Source organism: Ochotona princeps, chromosome 13 (assembly GCF_030435755.1).
Source record: "Ochotona princeps isolate mOchPri1 chromosome 13, mOchPri1.hap1, whole genome shotgun sequence".
NCBI lineage: Eukaryota > Metazoa > Chordata > Mammalia > Lagomorpha > Ochotonidae > Ochotona > Ochotona princeps.
In genome coordinates this window covers 8,260,901-8,279,340 of record NC_080844.1, presented here as the reverse complement: position 1 = coordinate 8,279,340, position 18,440 = coordinate 8,260,901, and the positions used below count along the sequence as shown (strand labels likewise).

The following is an 18,440-nucleotide window of genomic DNA, read 5'->3' as shown; positions in this document are numbered from 1 at the left end:
CAGGACTCAAGTAAAGAGGCCTCTTTAGCTGTTTCGGAATCACATCACAGAGGAAGAAGTGAAGGATGTGCAGGAGGGACATGGAACCTTTGAAGCAGGTGACAGAGGGCCCTAGCATCCTGAGGTTCATGGCACCCCAGTTCTGCCCTCTTCACCTGGTCCCCGCAGAGGCCTGGCTGGCAGCATTCTATGATGTCACAGTCACTGAGAGGCACACCCTCTGGGTAGTTAGGCGACAAGTGGCTAGTAGCCTGCTGACTACAGACCTGTACAGGTATTGGTGGTGAATGTAGGAGACGTATATAGTGTGAGAACATAATGAGTTCTCGACGAAGGTGAGTGGAACTTGCTCTCTAGCTCTTATCACAAGTGGGGGCAGCCAGTCCTGCTCTGAGAATCCCAGAGATGTGGAGGGATGGGAGTAGTGCTTACTGGAGTGTATTGGCTGCCCACGGGGGGGGGGGGGGGGAGGAGGAATCTTTCCTGGGAGGTAAGACCAGGACTACCTGACCTTCCCTCCATCCCCATGCCCTGGGCAAGATCCCCCCTGTGGTCTGGCCACTGTATGCCTGTCAGCCTGGGTGTGGGGCTGTCCCTCTCTGACAGGGGGACAGAGCTCAGGGTAGCAGTTCCCCTGTGGGTCCTCCAGTCCTCAGCCATGTTTGTATGTGTGCCTTGTCTTGCAGATGCAATATGGATGCTGCGAGGTCCCCATGGGCCAGGGAGCGTGCATCGATAATTATGAAATATGAAAGGGTACTGGCCAGGGTGCAGGGAGACGAAGTTGGGCCCTAACCCTACTGGCTGTGCCTGTGACCCTGAGACCCAAGGGGACACAGAAGGGAGAGGGATGTGCAACTCTCCTTGACTCTGACATCCCTGGCTCCTGACTTGTGTCCCCTTCGGCTGCAGGGTCCTCAAAAACTGCATCACAGCATGCTCCTGGTACACGAGGATGAAGAACATGGTGGTTGTCTCAAACCAGATAAATTTGGTTTTCTGTGGTGAGCTGTTTGCACCCCAGTTCATCTCTGGGCAGGGTTGGGTTTCAAGAACTCCTGCAGCTGTTTTCATGTAGCAGGTTAAAACAAGACCTACAATACCAGCATCCCAGACGGGCACAGGTTCATGTCCCAGCTATTGCAATTCTGATCCAGCTCCCTGCTGATGGCAGTGGAAGATGACCAATTGCTTGGAACCCTACACTCATTTGGGAGATGCGGATTAAGTTCCTGGCCCCTGACCTGGTCCTGGTTCACCATGGATGGAAGTCAGTCTGTCAGTCTCTCTCTCACTCTCTATCTCCCTTTCTTCTTTTTCATGTATCCCATGGGAGCATGTGCCTGATGACAGCACTGGGCCCCAGGGACAGTGAGCATCCCTGCCTGGCCCTGGGATGCCTGTGTGCCTGGTCACCAAGACCTGCTAGGCCTCTGCCATCAGGGTAGCCACCTCCCCTGTTCCTTCTCAGCCCTGGGCTGAAGCTCAGGCAGGAGGAGGGTGACACTGGTCCTTTCCTGGCCTTGCCTGGGAGAGGAACAGTGCTTGGTTTGGGACCCATTTAATAATTCTTTCTTTTACCTTTCAGTGAGAAACTTCCCAACAATGACACCGTTGGGAAGAAGGTGGGACATTGACCTTGGCTTTGAGCTGGTTGGGCGGCAGTCCTGGCAGGCGTGTGGTTCCTATGTGATCCATTGGCATGGATGAGATGTGACTGGGGATTCAGGGGTCTCAGAGTTGTGCATGGGCTGTGTTGTAATCAGAGGCAAGTCCCCCTGGGCTCCCCTGGCCACAAGGCCTGTGTCCATGGCTTCTGTCTTTTCTGGCTCCTTGTGTTGGGTGCCCACAGGGCTCCTGTGATGTACCCAAGGGGGCCACATTTGGAGGCCAGCCCCTGGTTCACCCCTTCCTGTCTCCTTTTCCAGTATAAATTCCAGGCAGCTCGCAGAGTACAGAAATGGATTAAAATGCTTAAAAACCATGACAAATATTGCAGCACCAAAAAGGTATTGGGGAGTGGAGGGCCGCTGGGGAACCTGGGACAGAGCTGGGCTGAGTAGCACCCGTGGCTGTCAGGCACTGCCTGTCATCACAGGCCCGGGGCCATTGTCCTGCCTGAAAGGGAACATGGGTCCTGTGCACCTCTCTCTCTTTCTCTCTCTTTCTCTCTCTCTCTCTCTCTCTCTCTCACACACACACACACACACACACACACACACACACACACACACACACATCACTGACCTGGGTGAAAATCCAGTGTCACGACTGGGCTGGATCCTGTTGCCCCACAGGCAGCAGACAGCATAAAGCAGGGCCTGTGGGCCCGAGTCATTGTGAGCCATGATCCAGGAAGGGCTAGGCAGATCCACAGAGCTCCCAGCCTCCCCTGCATGCCCCCTCACCCTGCATACTCCCCAAGGTGGGCCTGGGAAGGGGTCTCACCACAGCCCTTTTTTTCCTGCAGTTTCATAGGAGAGTTTCCAAGGGTATCCCTGCCGAGGTGCGTGGGGAGGCTTGGTCTATGATCCTGGATATACAAAAGAGGAAGACCCAGAACCCAGGGCGATATGAGGTATGCCAGGGCCCTGAGCCTGAGGTGGCCCACCTTCTCAGGCCTGGCCAGGAGCCAGCGGCTCTCGTGTGGTGGACATTGAAGCCCAGGCTGAGTGGCCCTTCAGGTGGGCCTAGGGTTCCCCTTCCCCTGGCCTTCCTCTCTGGATCTTGCTTCAGTCTTCCTGCTCATCTCCATAGACTCCGCTGGGCCTGGCCACCTGCACATCTGCTGGAGGCACAGCCCTCCTCCTTGTTGGGCCCCCACCCCCAGCTGCTTGGCCACAGGAAGGCCCAGAGCAGGTGCAGGGTCCCGGTGAAGAGACTGCTTGGAGTGAGAGCACGGTCACGTGTGCTAGGGGCCCTCAGCTGGTTCTGTCTGCACCCACAGGGGAGTGAGCTTCCTCAGGGAACTCGCTCCTTGAGCCAGAAGAGCTGCTGTGGACGTGGGGTGCTTGAGGGGTGGTGGGCCCGTGCCTGGCACTGAGGCTGGTGTCTCCCCCTTGCCCCGCCCTGCAGCAACTGAAAGAGAGGGCCAGGCTCTGCTCAGACCATGTTCAGGAGATCGATGTGGATATTTTGTGGACATTCAATAACAACATTATCTTTCTACCACGATTTGGAATACAGTAAGGCCTCTAGGCTTCAGGAGCCCTGGGGACAGGGAGGGACGGGGTCCCAGGGAACACTGGGTGCAAACCTAAAGCATGGGTCATTTACACCAGAAAAAGCAATGGGTGCCTGGGCCTTCGCAATATTGAACAGTGTACTTTCCAAAAGACACTATGGAATGAAATGAAAAGAGAGAGATGATACTTACAAAATATCTAAAATGAAGATCTCAGATTTATTTAATAGAGAGATCTTTTTTTTTTTTTTAAAGATTTATTCATTTTATTACAGCCAGATATACACAGAGGAGGAGAGACAGAGAGGAAGATCTTCCATCCGATGTTTCACTCCCCAAGTGAGCCGCAACGGGCCGATGCGCGCCGATCCGATGCCGGGAACCTGGAACCTCTTCCGGGTCTCCAACGTGGGTGCAGTGTCCCAATGCATTGGGCCGTCCTCGACTGCTTTCCCAGGCCACAAGCAGGGAGCTGGATGGGAAGTGGAGCTGCCGGGATTAGAACCGGCGCCCATATGGGATCCCGGGGCTTTCAAGGCGAGGACTTTAGCCGCTAGACCACGCCGCCAGGCCCTAATAGAGAGATCTTAAGGCTCAGTAACAAGAAGGCAAGCAAGAGGCTTTCTGCCTGGATGTGGGCCCAGGCTAGGAGGGACACTCCAGGACTGCACACAGAATCCACCTGCCTAACATATACACACCTGCTTAGTGCCTAACCACCAGGCGGCACCAGTGCACACTGTTAGAATGGGAGAAATGAACCCATTTAACTACTGAGCATGGGCAGGACAGTCACTCTGGGTCATTGCTAGGAGGAATGTGCAGGGGTTCCAGCACTCGGAGCACACCACAAAGATAACATTTGCCTTCCATGTGAATACACACCAGACATGCACACTTCCCCAGCGATTCGGAAGCACAGTCTCCTCTCTCTCTTTTCTAGACAACAAGCCTTGTTCCACGTTGTTCTTACCTATTCCTACTATGACCCTGTAAGTATTCTGGGAGAAGCTATTTCGTCTTTCCCCCTGGGGTGTCCACCCAGGTTGTCTCTGTCACAGTGAACCAAGGCTGCAATGAGGGGGCCTCTATCTTCCACAACTTGAGACAGCAAGGGGTTGAGGCCAGGCTCCGTGAACCCAGCCTCAAGCCCTGGGTACAAAACAGGTGCCATCCTACTGAACTGCTCTCCATATCTCAGGAGTAGACAGGGTTGGGGTGCTCCTCAGTACCAGCATTGCACAAGGAGGCTAGGCAAGCTGTGTGACTGTGCTGTGGTCATCACAGTTGAGCCTGGGTCCTCCTGATGCCATTGTACCCATCAGGCGTGTGGCAGGTGTCACTGGCCTAAATTACAATGCCACACAGTTCTATCACCTTGCAAAACCTCTCAGAACATTCCCATGAGGGGAGTTGCTGCCAGACTCCTCGGGTGATGCCAGCAAGGTCTGGGCTCCCCATCTTCCTGACCTCACCCGGGCATCCTGCCTGGTGACTGTGGGAGTGATATCCAGACAGCCTGGGTCCTGGACCTAGCAAGCCAAACCCTGGTGCTTCTTCCTCCTGTCTGAAATGATGCCCACTAGGGCACCCACAGGGGCTTCTGTAGGGGTGGATCCTGGATGCCAGCAGCAGCGTGGTGGAGGGGGGGGAGCAGGGGGTACATGTGTCCTTGGCTCTGGTTTTCCCCATGCACTGCCTGAGCCCAGGCCTTGTGGGATTCTCTCCCAGGACACTGGGATCTCATGTGTGCTCCAAATCTTGAGGTCACAATCCCCATGTGGCAGTAGCAGAGCAGGGCATGAACCCTCAACCCTCTCAGGAGAGGTCCCATGGCACCTGAGGACAGACAAGCTGTGGGATGTCACACTGATGTGCATTTGTGCTTCTATAGGAGATGGGCTATCGCAAGGGCCTAAGCCATCTAGCGGCAATGCTACTTATGTGGATGGGCGAAGAAGACGCCTTCTGGGCCCTAGTACAATTAATGGAAGATAAAAAATATGGGTTGAGAGGTTGGTGCACGTAGGGTGGGTGTGTTGGGCCCAGGGTATGCAAATCCACTGATGGTCACACAGCCTAGTGCCCCAGTGTCAGACTGTAGCCCCCACTTCCCGTCTCCCAAAGGCCCCAGGCTGTGGCTTTGAACAGGCATCTCTTGGGTCCCAAATGGCCCTCCTGCCTCACACTTGTCCACCCACTCACCCACTGACCCACACTGGGTAACCCCAGAAGGCAGCATCCCCTGAAGGGTCACCCCTCTTCACTTCAGCATGGTGGAATATGGTCCTGATGCGCCCGGGCTGGCTGCGGTCACCCCAGCTGTCAGCAGGGGCAGCCTGGCCTGGGCCCCACACAGTCCCACCTGCACCCACCTCCCCTGTGGCTCCTCTCCCTGACCAGATGTCTTCCCCCCTGCCCCGTGAGAGCCTCCCTCTCCCCTCAGTGCTCAGGAAGACCCCACCCTAGGCCAATGGCTCTTCCTGGGAGAGGCTCTGATCTGAGGGCTGGGGGCTGATCCTACTCAGATGTCTACAAGCCCGGGTCAGGGACACTGGAAGACCTGCAGAAGCGTCTGCAACATGTCATACACCAGGCACTCCCTGCTCTTGAAAAACACCTGGTGAGTAAAGTGCCTACTTGCCTGCTCTGGGGGGCTCTGCACACAGGTGGGGGCCAGAGGGAGTGTTTAGGCTGCCTGGGACCAAGGGAAACCACATCACAAACAAGGCTTTCATTGGTTGCTTAGGTCTGCAACAGTTTGGGCATGTGTTTCACTTTCCAGCACACTGTCCCCAGAGCTGGCATAGATTGAACGCACGCTCCTGAAGGAGAGGGGCTGGAGGGGAGGTTCCCTTCAGGACCCTGTGTGGCTGTGAGGTGCACATGCACCTGCTGCTGGGCTTCCTGCACCCTGGGGCCCTGCCAAGGGCTCAGCCCAGGGGGAGTTCAGGCCTGCTCTCCGCCCTCACCTCACCCTCTCTCTTCCTCAGGAGGAGCAGAGCATAAGCCTTGGGAGCATCACCAAGCACTGGTTTACACAATGTTTTCTGGAGATTGTAAGTGCCCTGGGGACCCTTTGCCCAAGGCAATTGATGCCCCGGTGCCTGGCTGTCCCACTCCCCCCACTTTGAGTCCAGTTTCCGACAGCAGGGCTGAGCTCCTCCAACCCAGCAGACACAGGAGGGACCCTGCTGTGCACACAAGCCAGACCCTGCCCTGCAGGGGGCTGCCCAGGTAGAGGCTGAGGTTCCAGGGCAGCAGGGAGGGAAGAACATACATCCAGAGAAACCTGGAAAATCCCAGTGTCTTCCAGAAGGAGAGGGAAGGTGCTTGAGTCCTGGCATCCACCCCAGTGTGTAGCTGGGTTGCCCAGCACTCACTCCTGGAAGGCTTCCTGGAGTTGGCCCACAGGAGCTCTGACCCTCAAGCAGCTCACAGGCATGCTGGCATCTGCAGTGTGGTCTCCAAAGTGCACAGAGCAGTGTTGGTGGGCACCAGGGTACTGGGTGTGCTGGCCAGGCCTCTGCCCTCCTCTCCCTAGGCTGTGGGATCCTCAGTGGTCTCAGATGTGGCTGACAGATATGGCCAACTTGGCAATGAAATGAGACCCTCACATAGGATCCTATGGCTTCATGTAGGCAGCCTCCTGGGGTGTGTGGCTGTGCTGGGGCATGGGCACTGCCCACTTTATAGCCCCGAGGGGGGCCCTGCTCAGCCCTGGATGGGTGAGGTCCTCTCACACCTGCTCTTCCTAGGTGCCATTTTCACTGGCGATTAGATTGTGGGATGTCTTCCTACTGGAGGGGCAGCAGATGCTCACCACAATGGCCTATACAACACTGAAGGTGCATCAGAGTAAGTTCTCAGGGACTGAAGAGGCCAGGGCATTGGGGGTAGAGGAGCCGGGGTCCCTTGCTGATGCAGTGAGCAGGACGTGGGTGTTGATGAGGTGCCCTGGCAGCCCAGGGTCCTTTGGGGGGACTCTGAGTGCACCCAAGGTCATCCCAAGCTCAGCCCGACACAGCCCATAGGGAGGTCTGGCCAAGGTCATTCCTATGAGTGTGGCACCTCCATGGTGGGATTGACACCCATCGGTGTCCAAGGTTCATCCAACCCCTGCACAGGCCAGAGACGGGGGTCAGAGAAGCCATGGCTGCTGGGCCACCCCCCTGGCCACTCCCAGCCTGACACCCTCCCTCATGCCTAGAGCGCCTGCAGATGATGTCCACGGATGACCTTCAGGAGTTCCTACAGGAGACCCTGAAGAAAACCTGGGCCCTGGACGATGATGTTGTCATCAAGAAGCTGCAGGGCTGCAAGCGGGAGCTAGCCAAGCTAAAATGCCCCCTGCCTGCTGCAGGTGAGTCCAGAGCAGAGCTCAGGCAGCCCGTTCTCCCCTGGGGGTGTCAGCAGTGGGAGGGCCCAGGCCCTTGGCTCACTGCACCCTGGAGCCCAGAGCACTGCCCTGCTCTTCAGCCAGAGGGCAGTGTCCCTTTCTGCCCTAGGGGCAGTCTTTCCCTCACTGGCCCCAACACAGGTGCAAAACCTGGTGCCCACAGCTGAACTCCCAGGAGCCTCATAGGACAGAGGTGTGGCAGGACTCCCACCTGCATATGGGAGGGGCCACACGGAAGTTTGGCTGTGGCCGACCCTGGGCCCTGAGGGTCAAAGCAGCCAGTCGCTCCATCTCTTGAAGCCACTGGAGAACACCTGGAATGGGCCCAGGTGACCCTTTTGTGGGCATCAAATCCTACACAGAGGAGCAGCTCAGACCCAGAGGCAGGGACTGCAGGCCCAAGGGAAGAACTGAGTGTAGCTGAGTGCAAGGGTATAGGCCCAGCCTGGTGCCCATGTCTCTGAGGGCACAGAGGGCAGCATGACCAGCAGCACCACCCTGCTGTGTGTGGTGATGGGGAGGGTCCCTGTGCTTGTCCATGGCTGCTGCTTCCATAGGTGGTCTGAGCCCGGGTCAGCCATGCGGCACAGAAAGGCTGCAGAGCAGGCCAGGCACAGGCCCATGCAGGTACTGGTGAGGCTCAGCTGTGCCTCCCAGCCGGTGCCGCCTCTATGTCCTCATGTGGCAGAGGCAGTGATGGTGAGTCTCCCAGCAGGGGAGTCTCCCAGAAGGGGTCACTGCTGTGTCCTTGGGGAACAGAGTCCCAAAGGCAGAGGACGCTGGGCATACCCAGGCACACTTTAAAGGAGAGCATCCCCTGTCACTGAGGGCTATTGTGTGACCTCCTTGCTGTCCCACAGTTCTAGCTCTGACCACCAGCTCCTGAGGGGTCCGTTCATTCTAACCATTTAGGAGGGAGGGACACAGACACACTAAGCTGGTCCCATGACAGGGTATAAGGAAGCCTGGGGGTTCAGGCAACAAGAACTTCACTGGGTCCTGAATGGATGGCAGGTGCCCCAAACATGAGAATGAGGCAGGGTGCTCAGGGCCCTTGCACCCCTGGGGGGCACTGTCCAGCTGGGCCAGAGGTATCCCTGGCACTGACCTAGGCCTGGTTGCACACACCTTTCCCTCTGGGCTCAGCAGCCTGAAGGGTGAGCTGAGCATCACATCAGGTGACAGGGACCCTGCTGATCAAGTTAGGACAGTGCACCCTGCAGGCCACGTGTGGTGTCTGTGGTAAAGCAAAACTCACTTGTTTTCCTCCCAGAAAAACCCAAAGCAGTTGGCAGCCCAGCCAGGGGAGGTGCCTGCATCTCCCTGAGGAGCATCCTTCCATCTGTGGCCTTGAAGAGAAAGAACAGCATTCAGGAGAGCAAAGGGCGTCACCCTGAACCTGCAGCTCCTCCATGCCAGGAGCCCACTGGGGATTCAGCTTCTCCCCTGCAGGGGGAAGATTGTCTTGAAAGTTATGACTCCCAGGCCAACCTAAAGAAAGATGCAGAGGAGGAGATGGGCAGTCTTGAGGGGAACAGTCCACAGTCACATGGCCAGGGGTGCCCTGAGGGTACCTCAGTGCCTATACATGGCGCACACCTCCCAGGACCCCAGGACACCATGTCAGATGCACCAGGCCCACTCAGGCGCTGGACTTCCCGTGTCAACATCAATGTGCCCTCTCATGATGATAGTGATGAAGGCAGTGACCATGAGGAGGCAGAAGAGGAAGAAAGCATGGTGGAGGAGGAAGAACAGGGGGAGGAGGAGAAGATGGAGAAGGAGGATGTGGAGGAAGAGGACGTTCAGGATGAAGATATGGAGCAAAACTTTGTGGAGGAGAAAGTGAACTTTGCGGAAGAGCAGGAGGAGGAGCCTGTGGAGGAGGAGGAGGAGGAAGAGGAGGAGGAAGTTACAGAGGAGGAGCCTGTGGAGGAGGAGGAGGAGGACTTTGCAAAAGAGGAGGAAAGATTTGCAGAGGAGGAACTGGTAGAAGAGGAGGAGGAAGACTTTGTAGAGGAGGAGGACGAGAAGGAGTTTGAGGAGAAGGAGGAGGAGGAGGAGGAGTTTGAGGAGGAGGAGGAAGAGGAGGAGGAGGAGGATGCTGGTGTGCGCCCTCGCTTTCCGAGCTTGCTGTGGGACATTGTGCCACTTGAGACCATACTTGAGGAGGATGAGGAAGAAGACAATGAGGACGTTGCCTCCCCAGGGCCCTCATCCCCAGCCCTGTCTGAGACCTCCTCTGCATCTATGATTTGCTCCTGCCCCGCATCCCCACAAACCCTGCATGGGAGGGGAATGTTGTTTGAAAAACGCAGCATCTCAAACCCAGAGCTGCCTACCAGAGGCACAGTCTGTGGGCGCCTTGACCTGGCCAGCCAGCAGGGCTACTTGGCCCCCAGCCAGGCTGTCCCAGCCCTCTGGGCCAGCCCCATGAGCAGAGAGCAGCAGCTTGATGGCATTGTTGCTGCTCAATCCACAGCGCAGCTGGATGCTGTTGAGCCCCTGAAGGAGGGTGCCAGCCCCCTATGTGCCCAGCCTAGGCTGACCAGAAGCCTGCCCTCTGTTTATTCTGAGGCGTCCATGTTGGACAAGGCTCCCCTCCGGAGCTCGTGTCCCCCTATCCTGACCGCTGAGCATGAATCATATTAGGCTGTGCATCCACTTGGGTGCAAAGGATGGAAGATGTAAAGGAGGAAGATACGGAGCAAAACTTTGTGGAGGGAAAGAACTTTGCAGAAGAGGAGGAAGTTATGGAGGAGGAGTCTGTGGAGGAGGAGCCTGTGGAGGAGAGGAAGAGGAGGAGGAGGAGAAAGGATTTACAGAGGAGCCTGTGGAGGAGGAGCAACAAGAGGAGGAGGAGGAGAAAGGATTTACGGAGGAGCCTGTGGAGGAGGAGGAGAACTTTGTGAGGAGGAGGGGTTGTTTTATGGAGGAGGAACCTGTAGAAAAGGAGGAGGAAGACACTGTATAGGAGGAGGAGGAGGAGGAGTCGTCATGGTAGTCAGTATCCACCTCCCTGAGGACGGAGATGATGAACTGCTGCTGTTCGGAAGCCTGCTGGCTACCCACCACTCCACCTTTAGGAGGAAACCTAGGACCTTTGGTGATTTAATATTGATTGATTCTTTCGTTTGTTTCCATATTGATAATAAATTGTTTGCTTTGAACTGTTTCGTTTGATATTGTGATCCTCCCTACCCCCCCCCCCCCACGAGCACAGCTGCTACACAGGTTCCCTGAGTGTTGCAAAAGGCCCACAGGTTTACCCAGAAAACTGGTGGTGGAGGTGAGCTGAGCAAGGCTGGACCACAGGACTCACAGGAATCCACCTGACACTTGCAGGAGCTGAGGCTGGGAAGAGGGGAGGTGCAGCAGGCTGCAGCACCTGCCAGCACATGCAAAGGCCAGGACTGAGGACAGACCATGCCAGGAAGGCCATTGGCCCCCACAAGCTGTGTGAGATCAGGCTGGGAGCGCCCCTGGTAGGAGAATCTAGGGAACTTCCCTATCAGGCTGCATTCCTGCTGGGGAGCACAAGAGCCAGGGCTGGGGGTGGGTCAGGTGAGGCAGGTGGTCTTTATCCCTCAGTTTCTGTGGGGGCTGGTTCTGGGGACAGACCAGGCCAGGCCAGGCCACAGATCTGCTAGCATGCACAGGAAGTCAGGGCACAGTGTAGGGTGAACCTGACTCTGCTAGGCTACAACACCTGCCAGCTACAGCTGAGACTATAGGCTGGCCACACCAGGCAGGGTTGAAGCGTGCATCAGTGTAAGCAAGAGCTGGGGCTGGGAACAGGCCTGGTAGGGGTATTTATTGTATTTACTCTCCTGCTGGGCTGCGGCTCCCTCTGGTGAGTGCAAGAGTTGAGGATGTGGGCAGACCAGGCTGGGCAAGGCTGAAACACCATTTGTAATACAGCATGCATGTGGGCTAAGTCAGGGGCAAGCCAGACTGGGCTGGGCTCCAGCACCCACTCGTGCTTGCAAGAGCCAAGATGGATGTGGGACGGGCCAAGCTGCAGCACCCACTATATCACATGAACACAACGTCTGGGGGTTAGGAAGACTGGGCAAGGCTGTGGCACTCACTGGCAATTGTCATAATAGGTAGTGCCAGTTGTACTGTGCCTTAGTATCTGCCGATGAGTGCTAGGACTGAGGGCTGACCATATCATGTTGTGCCACAGCACCTACTGGCATAGGTAAGATCTGTTGCTTGGAGCAGGCCCGATAGGCTACATGAGGAACTCCCCTGCTAGGCTGCAGTTCCCATAATTGAATGCCAAATCCAGGGCTAAGAACAGGATGTTCTAAGCTGACCACAGCACCCAGCATCCTATGTGTGTGGCTTGTCTGGGGGTGGGCTGAGCTGGGCCAGTCTACAGCACACACTGGCATGAGCAAGATCCACAATGGGGCTCAGGCCAGGCTGTGTTGGACCACACCACACACCAGTTCACATGAGGGCTTGAGTCAGTGGGGGGAGGTAGCTGCTGCACCTGCCAGCAAGAGCTGGCACTGGGGTCGGGCAGGTAGAGCCAGGCTGTAGCATCTGCTGGCCAGTGCCAAGCTGGGCATGCCATCTCAGACTAGGACACAATACCCACTGACATTTGCAAGACCCAGCAGTAGGAGTGGGCCTGGTAGGCAAATTTCAGTGACTCATTTGTGGGGCTGCTGCTTCCACTAATGAGCATGAGAGCTGGGACTGGGCATGGGCTGGTCTGGAGACAGGCCAGGTTGAACTAAGATGCAACACTCATGACTGCACACGAGCCAGATGGATGCAGGACGGAGTAGGTTAGGCTGCAGCACATGCTGGCACACGCAAAAACTGGGGCTGGGGGCTGACCTGGTGGAGTTTATGGGGAGTCACCCTGACTAGGCCACAGCGCCCACTGGTATGTGTGAAGACCAGGCCTGTGGCTGACTGGCCTGGGCTAGGCTGCAGCACCCATCAGTTCACACGAGAGATGGGGCTTGGGGCAGAACTGACCAGGGAGCTGCATCCACTGATTTGTGTACTGGCTGCTGCAGGTGATGTCTGAAATTGACCCTGCATGCACAAGTAAGTCTGAGGTCAACTCAGGTGATTTTTCTTGGGGACTCCCTAACTAGATGGCTGCACTCAAACCCCGACGGCAGGGAAAATCATAATGTATGTGTCTGACCTTGGAGTGCATGTGTTGGAACTGGGCTTCCTCAGTTGCTGACATCTGTGCAGTTGACGGCAGGCCCACATGCACATGGGGAACATGACAGCCACCTCATCTAGGCCAAGAGAGGACACTGAGGGCCTCTACAGAGGCTGGAAAGCAGGACAGGTTGGACCAGTCTCCTGAGCAAGCTTTGTACCATGTACCAGGGCCTGTGCATGCACTCAGGTGGGCTTTGGTAGCCAATACACTGTGGGAAGATTTTTCTCAACCCTGGAGTAACAAAGGCAACAATGTCTCAGAATTATTAGAACCACTCAAGTAACACCTTCACAACATTCAGAGTCCCAAAGTGAACCACTCAAGTAACACTTTCACAACATTCAGAGTCCCAAAGTTCAATGCAAGGATGCTATGAAGGCAATTTTATCTTTTAAGGTTTATTTATTTATTTATTTATTTATTTATTTATTTATTTATTTGGAAAGTCAGTATGCAGACAGAAGGAGAAACAGAGAGGAAATCTTCTGTCTGCTCATTCACTTCCCAAGTGGCTGCAACAACCAGAGTTGAACTGGTCCAAAGCCAGGAGCCAGGGGCCTCTTCCCGGTCTCCCCATGTGGGTGCAGGGTCCCAAGGATTCAGGCTGTTCTCAAGTGCTTTTTCATGCCACAGGCAGGGAGCTGGATAGGGGGTGGGGACACCGGGATTAGAACTGGTGCCCATATGGTATCCCAACATGTGCAAGGCAACCTTAGGCACTTGGTTATTTTGCCAGGCCCAACAAAGTTATCTTTTAAAAAATGACCTATTTATTTTGCTTTAGAGAGATGGAGGGAGGGAGGAAAGGAGGAAGAAGGGAAGGAGAGAGGGAGGGAGGGAGAGAGAGAGAGAAAGAGAGAGAGAGAGCGAGAGAGTATCTTCTTTCTGTTGGTTCACTGCCAAACTGGCTGCAGTGACCAGAGCTGACCTGGTCTGAAGCTGGGAGCCAGGAGCTCATTCCAGCTCTCCTATGTGGCTGTAGGGCCCCAGGCATTTGGGCCATCCTCCCATGCTGTCACAGGCCATTGGCATGGAGCTGGATGGAAAGTGAAGCTGCCAGGACTTCAACTGGAGTCCGTACAGGATGCCGGTACTGCAGGTAGAGGATTAGCTTGCTGTGTCATGATGCCATCTCTAAAAGAATTTTAATTTACCTTAGAAGGCCTGGTGAAGGAAATATAGCTTTGTAATCCTACGTTGGATACTAGAATCCATATTGTGATCCCATGTTGGACTCAAAAACATTTTTTTCTCACAATTTCTAATCGTTCATGATATATTTGGACCAACTGCAACTCAGGGTTCATGAAGAATGTATGTTTACTTGGCAACACAAAAGCAGTATAATGTGGCACATTTATTTTAAGTAAAATATATATCCTACAAAATTTTATAGGAGCTCTATGCAATAGTCTATTGCATACATGCTCATCTTAGATGAACCAGAATTCTATATTGGCAACATTTTGTGTCCTGGCTGCTCTGCTTCCCATCCAGCTCCATGACTAAGGTGTGGGAAAGCGGTAGAGGATGGCCCAAAGCCTTGGGGTCCTGCACTTACATAAGAGACCCAGAGGAAACTCCTGGCTCCTGGCTTTGGGTCGGCTCAACTCTGGCCATTGCGGCCACTTGGGGAATGAACCAGCAGACAGAAGTTCTTTTTCTCTGTCTGCTTCTCTCTGAAAATCTAAGTTTTCAATAAAAATAAGTAAATCTTTTAAATCAGGCAGTATGAACCTCATTGATGGTTAAAGGTTCTTTTTAAGCAACAGAAGTGAATGGGAAGAAAGAAAAGGCAGGGTGTGTGCACCAGTGCGTGGGTCATATGTATACTCAGAACACACCCTTGTGGTCTTCGGAGGGGCTGTCGGAGTTGGTCAAAGAGCATGGCTGAGCCCTGGAACTTCTAGCAAGCTCTGAGGAAGGGTTTTGATTCTGAGCAGAGAGAGTCTGCAACTCCTAGTGATGGCCCAGGGGCCAGCATTGTTGCACAGTGGATGAAGCCATATCCTGTAACACTAGCGCTGCTTTGGATTGCAGCTGCTCCATCTCCATCCCACCTCCCTACTAATGTGCCTGGGAAAGCAGCAGAACACAGCTCAAGTGCTTTGGCTCCTGCAACCACATGGGAGAGACCAGAATGGAGTTCCAAGGTCCTGGCCCAGCTCCATCCACTGGGCACATTTTAAATACAATACACTAATTTGTGAAGATGAGAAAGGATGACCCACTTGTACAGTCTCCTGGCATCCCACAAACAATGATGTCAGTGGCTCTCCAGGGACCTGTGTCCTTAAGATGGACTTGGGCACAGCAGTCACCTGTGTGGAGCTGGATGGGCTTCCTGCAGGTGGAATTCACATCTTCAGCAGGAGGGGTCGCCCAGGCTCTCCTTTTCCCTCCAACTCTGGTCAGTGTGAGCAGGTCACTGGAGCACCAGTGATGACAATCTCCTGCACTCGTTCTTCATTATTATGCTTTGATTTTATATTTGATGTTTATGTTGTTGAGAAGGATGTATGTCCATGAGGACCACTGTTTAGAGTGGGTAGGGTCAAGGCATGGGGGAAGGTAGTTAGGACAAATACTTCCAATTCTTTTTCCCTTTGTTTCCTGTAACTTAAGGTGAGGGGGAGGGGAAGGGAAGGAGTCATTCCCCAAATTAGCAACCAGAAATGGGAGATGACCACCTGATATAATCTTAGAAACCCTGATGTGGAGAGGCATATTCTGAAGGTATTGCTTGAGTGGTTTTGATAGTTCTGCAATGTTCTAGGTTTCAATGCTCCAGGGTTGAGAAAATCTTTCCAAGGTCTATTGGCTGACAAAGTCCACCTTAATGAATTCATTTGCCCAGATACATGCAGCCAATACTTTGCCTGAAGACTGGTCCAAGCTGTTCTGCTTTTCAGTTTCTGATGGCATTCAAGGTCCTCTGCAGACCTAAATGAGCTGGCTGCCATGTCCCCCATGTGCATCCAGGCATGCCATCCATTGCATAGGCATCAGCAACTGAGGAAGCTGAGTCCCAACACACGCATCCCGAGGTTGGACCACAAAATCCCTGTGGCCAGAGTTTTGAGTCCAGCTGTCCAGTTGGGGCTCCCACAAGAAGCCATCTAGGGTGACTTCAGACCTTATTCTTGTGCGTGCTAGCTAGAGCAGAGTCTGGATCAGTCCATCACCCGCATCAACCTAGGCACACACTGGTGACTGTAGCTGATGGTCAGTTCTGTTTCCAGCCCCATGTCTTAAGCAACCCACACAATACCAGCCCTTGTGTACACCAGGAGGAACTGCAGCCTACTTGGGGTGATCTGTAATAACCTCACCAAGTCTGTGCCCATCCCCTGTTCCTATATATGCAGGTATGTGTAGGAAACTTGTCCATTCCATCCCAAATCCCATCTGATCTCATACACATCTCTGGGTGCTATGGCTCAGCTCAGCTTGCTCCACACCACAATACAGCCCACACATATGCCAATGGATGCTGCCACATTGTCCAGCGTAGTCCATCCCCAACCTTGGTGCTCATGCTCACCAGCAGGAGCTACAGCCCAGCACAGGAATGCCCATAGTTTCTCCACTGGGCCCACTCCTAGCCCTGAATCTTACACTTTGCAGGTATATTGCTGTACAGCCAGACATGACTTGGATCCAGTCCTGTGGAAAACCCTGGCCATCTAAAATTCAAAAGATTGATAATTTTAGAAAGACAGGAAAAAAACATAAAAGAAAACCCTGGCCAGCCTGCACTTATCCTAGTCCTTGTATGTGCCAGCACATGTGGTGGCCTAGCCTAGCCTAGCCCTTCCCCAAACCCAGCTCACATGCAGGCTGGTGGATGTTATAACCCTGTGCTGTCTAATCCTGCCCTCTTCCAGCTCTTATGCTCACCATTTGGAATAGTGGCCCAGCAGGGGAGGCCCCACAACCTTACCAGCAAGCTCACTGAAGCCCTGGCTCTTGTGTGTGCCAGAAGGTGCTGTTGCCCAGTCTGGCCTGACAGGTTTAGCCTTGACATTTGCCAGCGGGTGCTGTAGCATGGTTCTGTCCAGTCTGCTCCTAGTCCCAGCTTATGCTGGCAGGGTCCACAACCTTGTCAAACCCAGTCAGCCCCTAGGTCTTTCCCTCACATGAACTGGTGGGTGTTGTGTTCCAAATCAGCCCAACCTGCACATTGTCCTGGTCCTGGCTTTTGAACCTACTTGCGGGTGCTACAGACTTGCCCACACCTGCCCACCCCCAGCCCCAATTAGGCCGAAGACTTGGCACATATGTATACTGATGGGTATTGTGGTCCAGCCTGGCCTGCGATGGTCCTGAGCTTTGGCTCTCACCAGCAGGAGCTGCAGCCTTACAGGGGAGTTCTGCAAGTTCCTCTATCACACCAGCTCACTTGATCTCATGTGTGCTGGTGGGATCCTTGGCCAGCCTGACATGGTCTATCCCATCTGGGCACTTGTCAGTGGATGCTGCAACCTGTCCTAGTCTGGCCGGCCCCGGTCCCTGCTTTGGCTGATGGGTCCTGTGGCCTAGCCATGCCCAGCCTGTCCCCATCTTAGCTCTCATGTGAATTAGCGGCTGAAGTAGCCTAGCCTGATATGGTCCATAGCCAATCCTTGATGCCAGTGAGCAGTACAGTCCTGCCTGGTTTTGCCCACCCCCATGCCAGCTCTCATGCTCACCAGCTGGAGCTGCAGCCCAGTAGGGCAGTTCCTCAAGGTTCCCCACCAGGCTTGCTCCTAGACCCAGATCTCACATGTGTGTTGGTGGGAGCTAGTCCCTGCCTAACAGTCCACTCCTAGTCCCAGCCTTTGCATGTTCTGGTGGGTGCTGCGACCTGGGGCAGTTTGACTTGTTTCTGTTCCTAGTTCTCATGTCAGTGAGTTCTGTGGCCATTCCTAGCTGAACCCATCACTACCGCCAGCTCTTACACAAACCAGTGCATTCTGCAGGCCCACAAGGATGACCTCAGTATGACCTACAGAATCTGACCCCATAACTGGCTCTCAGGTTAAATGGCCACAGACTCCTGAGTGCAAGATGACAGCAAGGTAAGAGATTCTTCGAGGCCCATTGAATATGTGACTCCAACCCAGGTATTCAGTCTAGGCACCTGTTGGTTTATGACAGGAGACAGACATAGACTGACAGCAAATAAGAAAATAGACCCTCGTTTAATTTTTTTTTTTACAGTGCTCTTTGCTGTACTTTTGTATTTACACTCAACACATATTACATCTATAAGTGTAAGGGCAAATAGTGCACCTTCAACATTTACTCTTCCAGTGCTGTTAAAAGCTCCCTTTCTGCCAAGTGCAGCAGCTCAGCAACACTCCTCAGTAACTCAGGGCTCACTTGCTACATTGAAGCTGCCTGGAGCTCCAAAGGCTGACATCAACCCTACAGCTGCCGCAACTTGCTTCAGCTCAGGAAGAAAAGGATACAATCAAAGTCTGACTTGGGCTTGGAAGCAAGTAGACTCCAGTAGGGGGAGAAACACACCCTTAATAAAGCTCCCCAGTGTCACACTACTGGAAGTCTCATATTGTGGTTGGTCTCCATCTCGCTCAGCATCCTCCAGAATGGAGTCCTTAGCCATACACATGCCATACATGTGCATACATAGACAAGGAAGCTTTATTCCCACA

The 18,440-nt window shown here is 54.1% G+C and overlaps 1 protein-coding gene and 2 long non-coding RNA genes across 5 annotated transcripts; all 3 read left to right on the top strand.

The window, feature by feature from the left end:
- The first annotated feature begins 204 nt into the window (after positions 1 to 204).
- On the top strand, positions 205 to 924 carry LOC131481648 (uncharacterized). The gene is made up of 3 exons (XR_009246474.1): positions 205 to 335; positions 687 to 756; positions 913 to 924. It is a non-coding gene; the product is annotated as an uncharacterized LOC131481648 (long non-coding RNA).
- A 44-nt stretch (positions 925 to 968) lies between these two features.
- Positions 969 to 3,165, top strand: LOC131481701 (uncharacterized). 3 transcript variants are annotated; one of them, XR_009246522.1, is made up of 4 exons: positions 969 to 1,004; positions 1,589 to 1,625; positions 1,929 to 2,009; positions 2,471 to 3,141. It is a non-coding gene; the product is annotated as an uncharacterized LOC131481701 (long non-coding RNA). The 3 variants fall into 3 exon arrangements; XR_009246523.1 differs by lacking the exon at positions 969 to 1,004 and having other exon boundaries at positions 1,011 to 1,625; positions 2,471 to 2,578; positions 3,076 to 3,165; XR_009246521.1 differs by lacking the exon at positions 969 to 1,004 and having other exon boundaries at positions 1,011 to 1,625.
- A 1,689-nt stretch (positions 3,166 to 4,854) lies between these two features.
- Positions 4,855 to 17,783, top strand: LOC131481769 (USP6 N-terminal-like protein). Its single transcript, XM_058671895.1, has 7 exons — positions 4,855 to 5,199; positions 5,713 to 5,807; positions 6,178 to 6,243; positions 6,943 to 7,042; positions 7,395 to 7,547; positions 8,857 to 9,105; positions 17,695 to 17,783. Exons 1-7 carry the CDS (start codon positions 5,082 to 5,084, stop codon positions 17,781 to 17,783), a joined length of 870 nt encoding a protein of 289 aa, XP_058527878.1. The 5' UTR covers positions 4,855 to 5,081.
- The last annotated feature ends 657 nt before the right edge of the window (positions 17,784 to 18,440 follow it).

What these genes read in the sequence shown, in the direction of transcription:
- LOC131481769 (XM_058671895.1), top strand. Translation starts at nt 5,082, where the DNA reads ATGGGCTATCGCAAGGGCCTAAGCCATCTAGCGGCAATGCTACTTATG. An exon ending in TAAAAAATATGGGTTGAGAG is followed by an intron (nt 5,200 to 5,712) that starts GTTGGTGCACGT and finishes GATCCTACTCAG; the next exon opens with ATGTCTACAAGCCCGGGTCA. An exon ending in AACACTGAAGGTGCATCAGA is followed by an intron (nt 7,043 to 7,394) that starts GTAAGTTCTCAG and finishes CCTCATGCCTAG; the next exon opens with AGCGCCTGCAGATGATGTCC.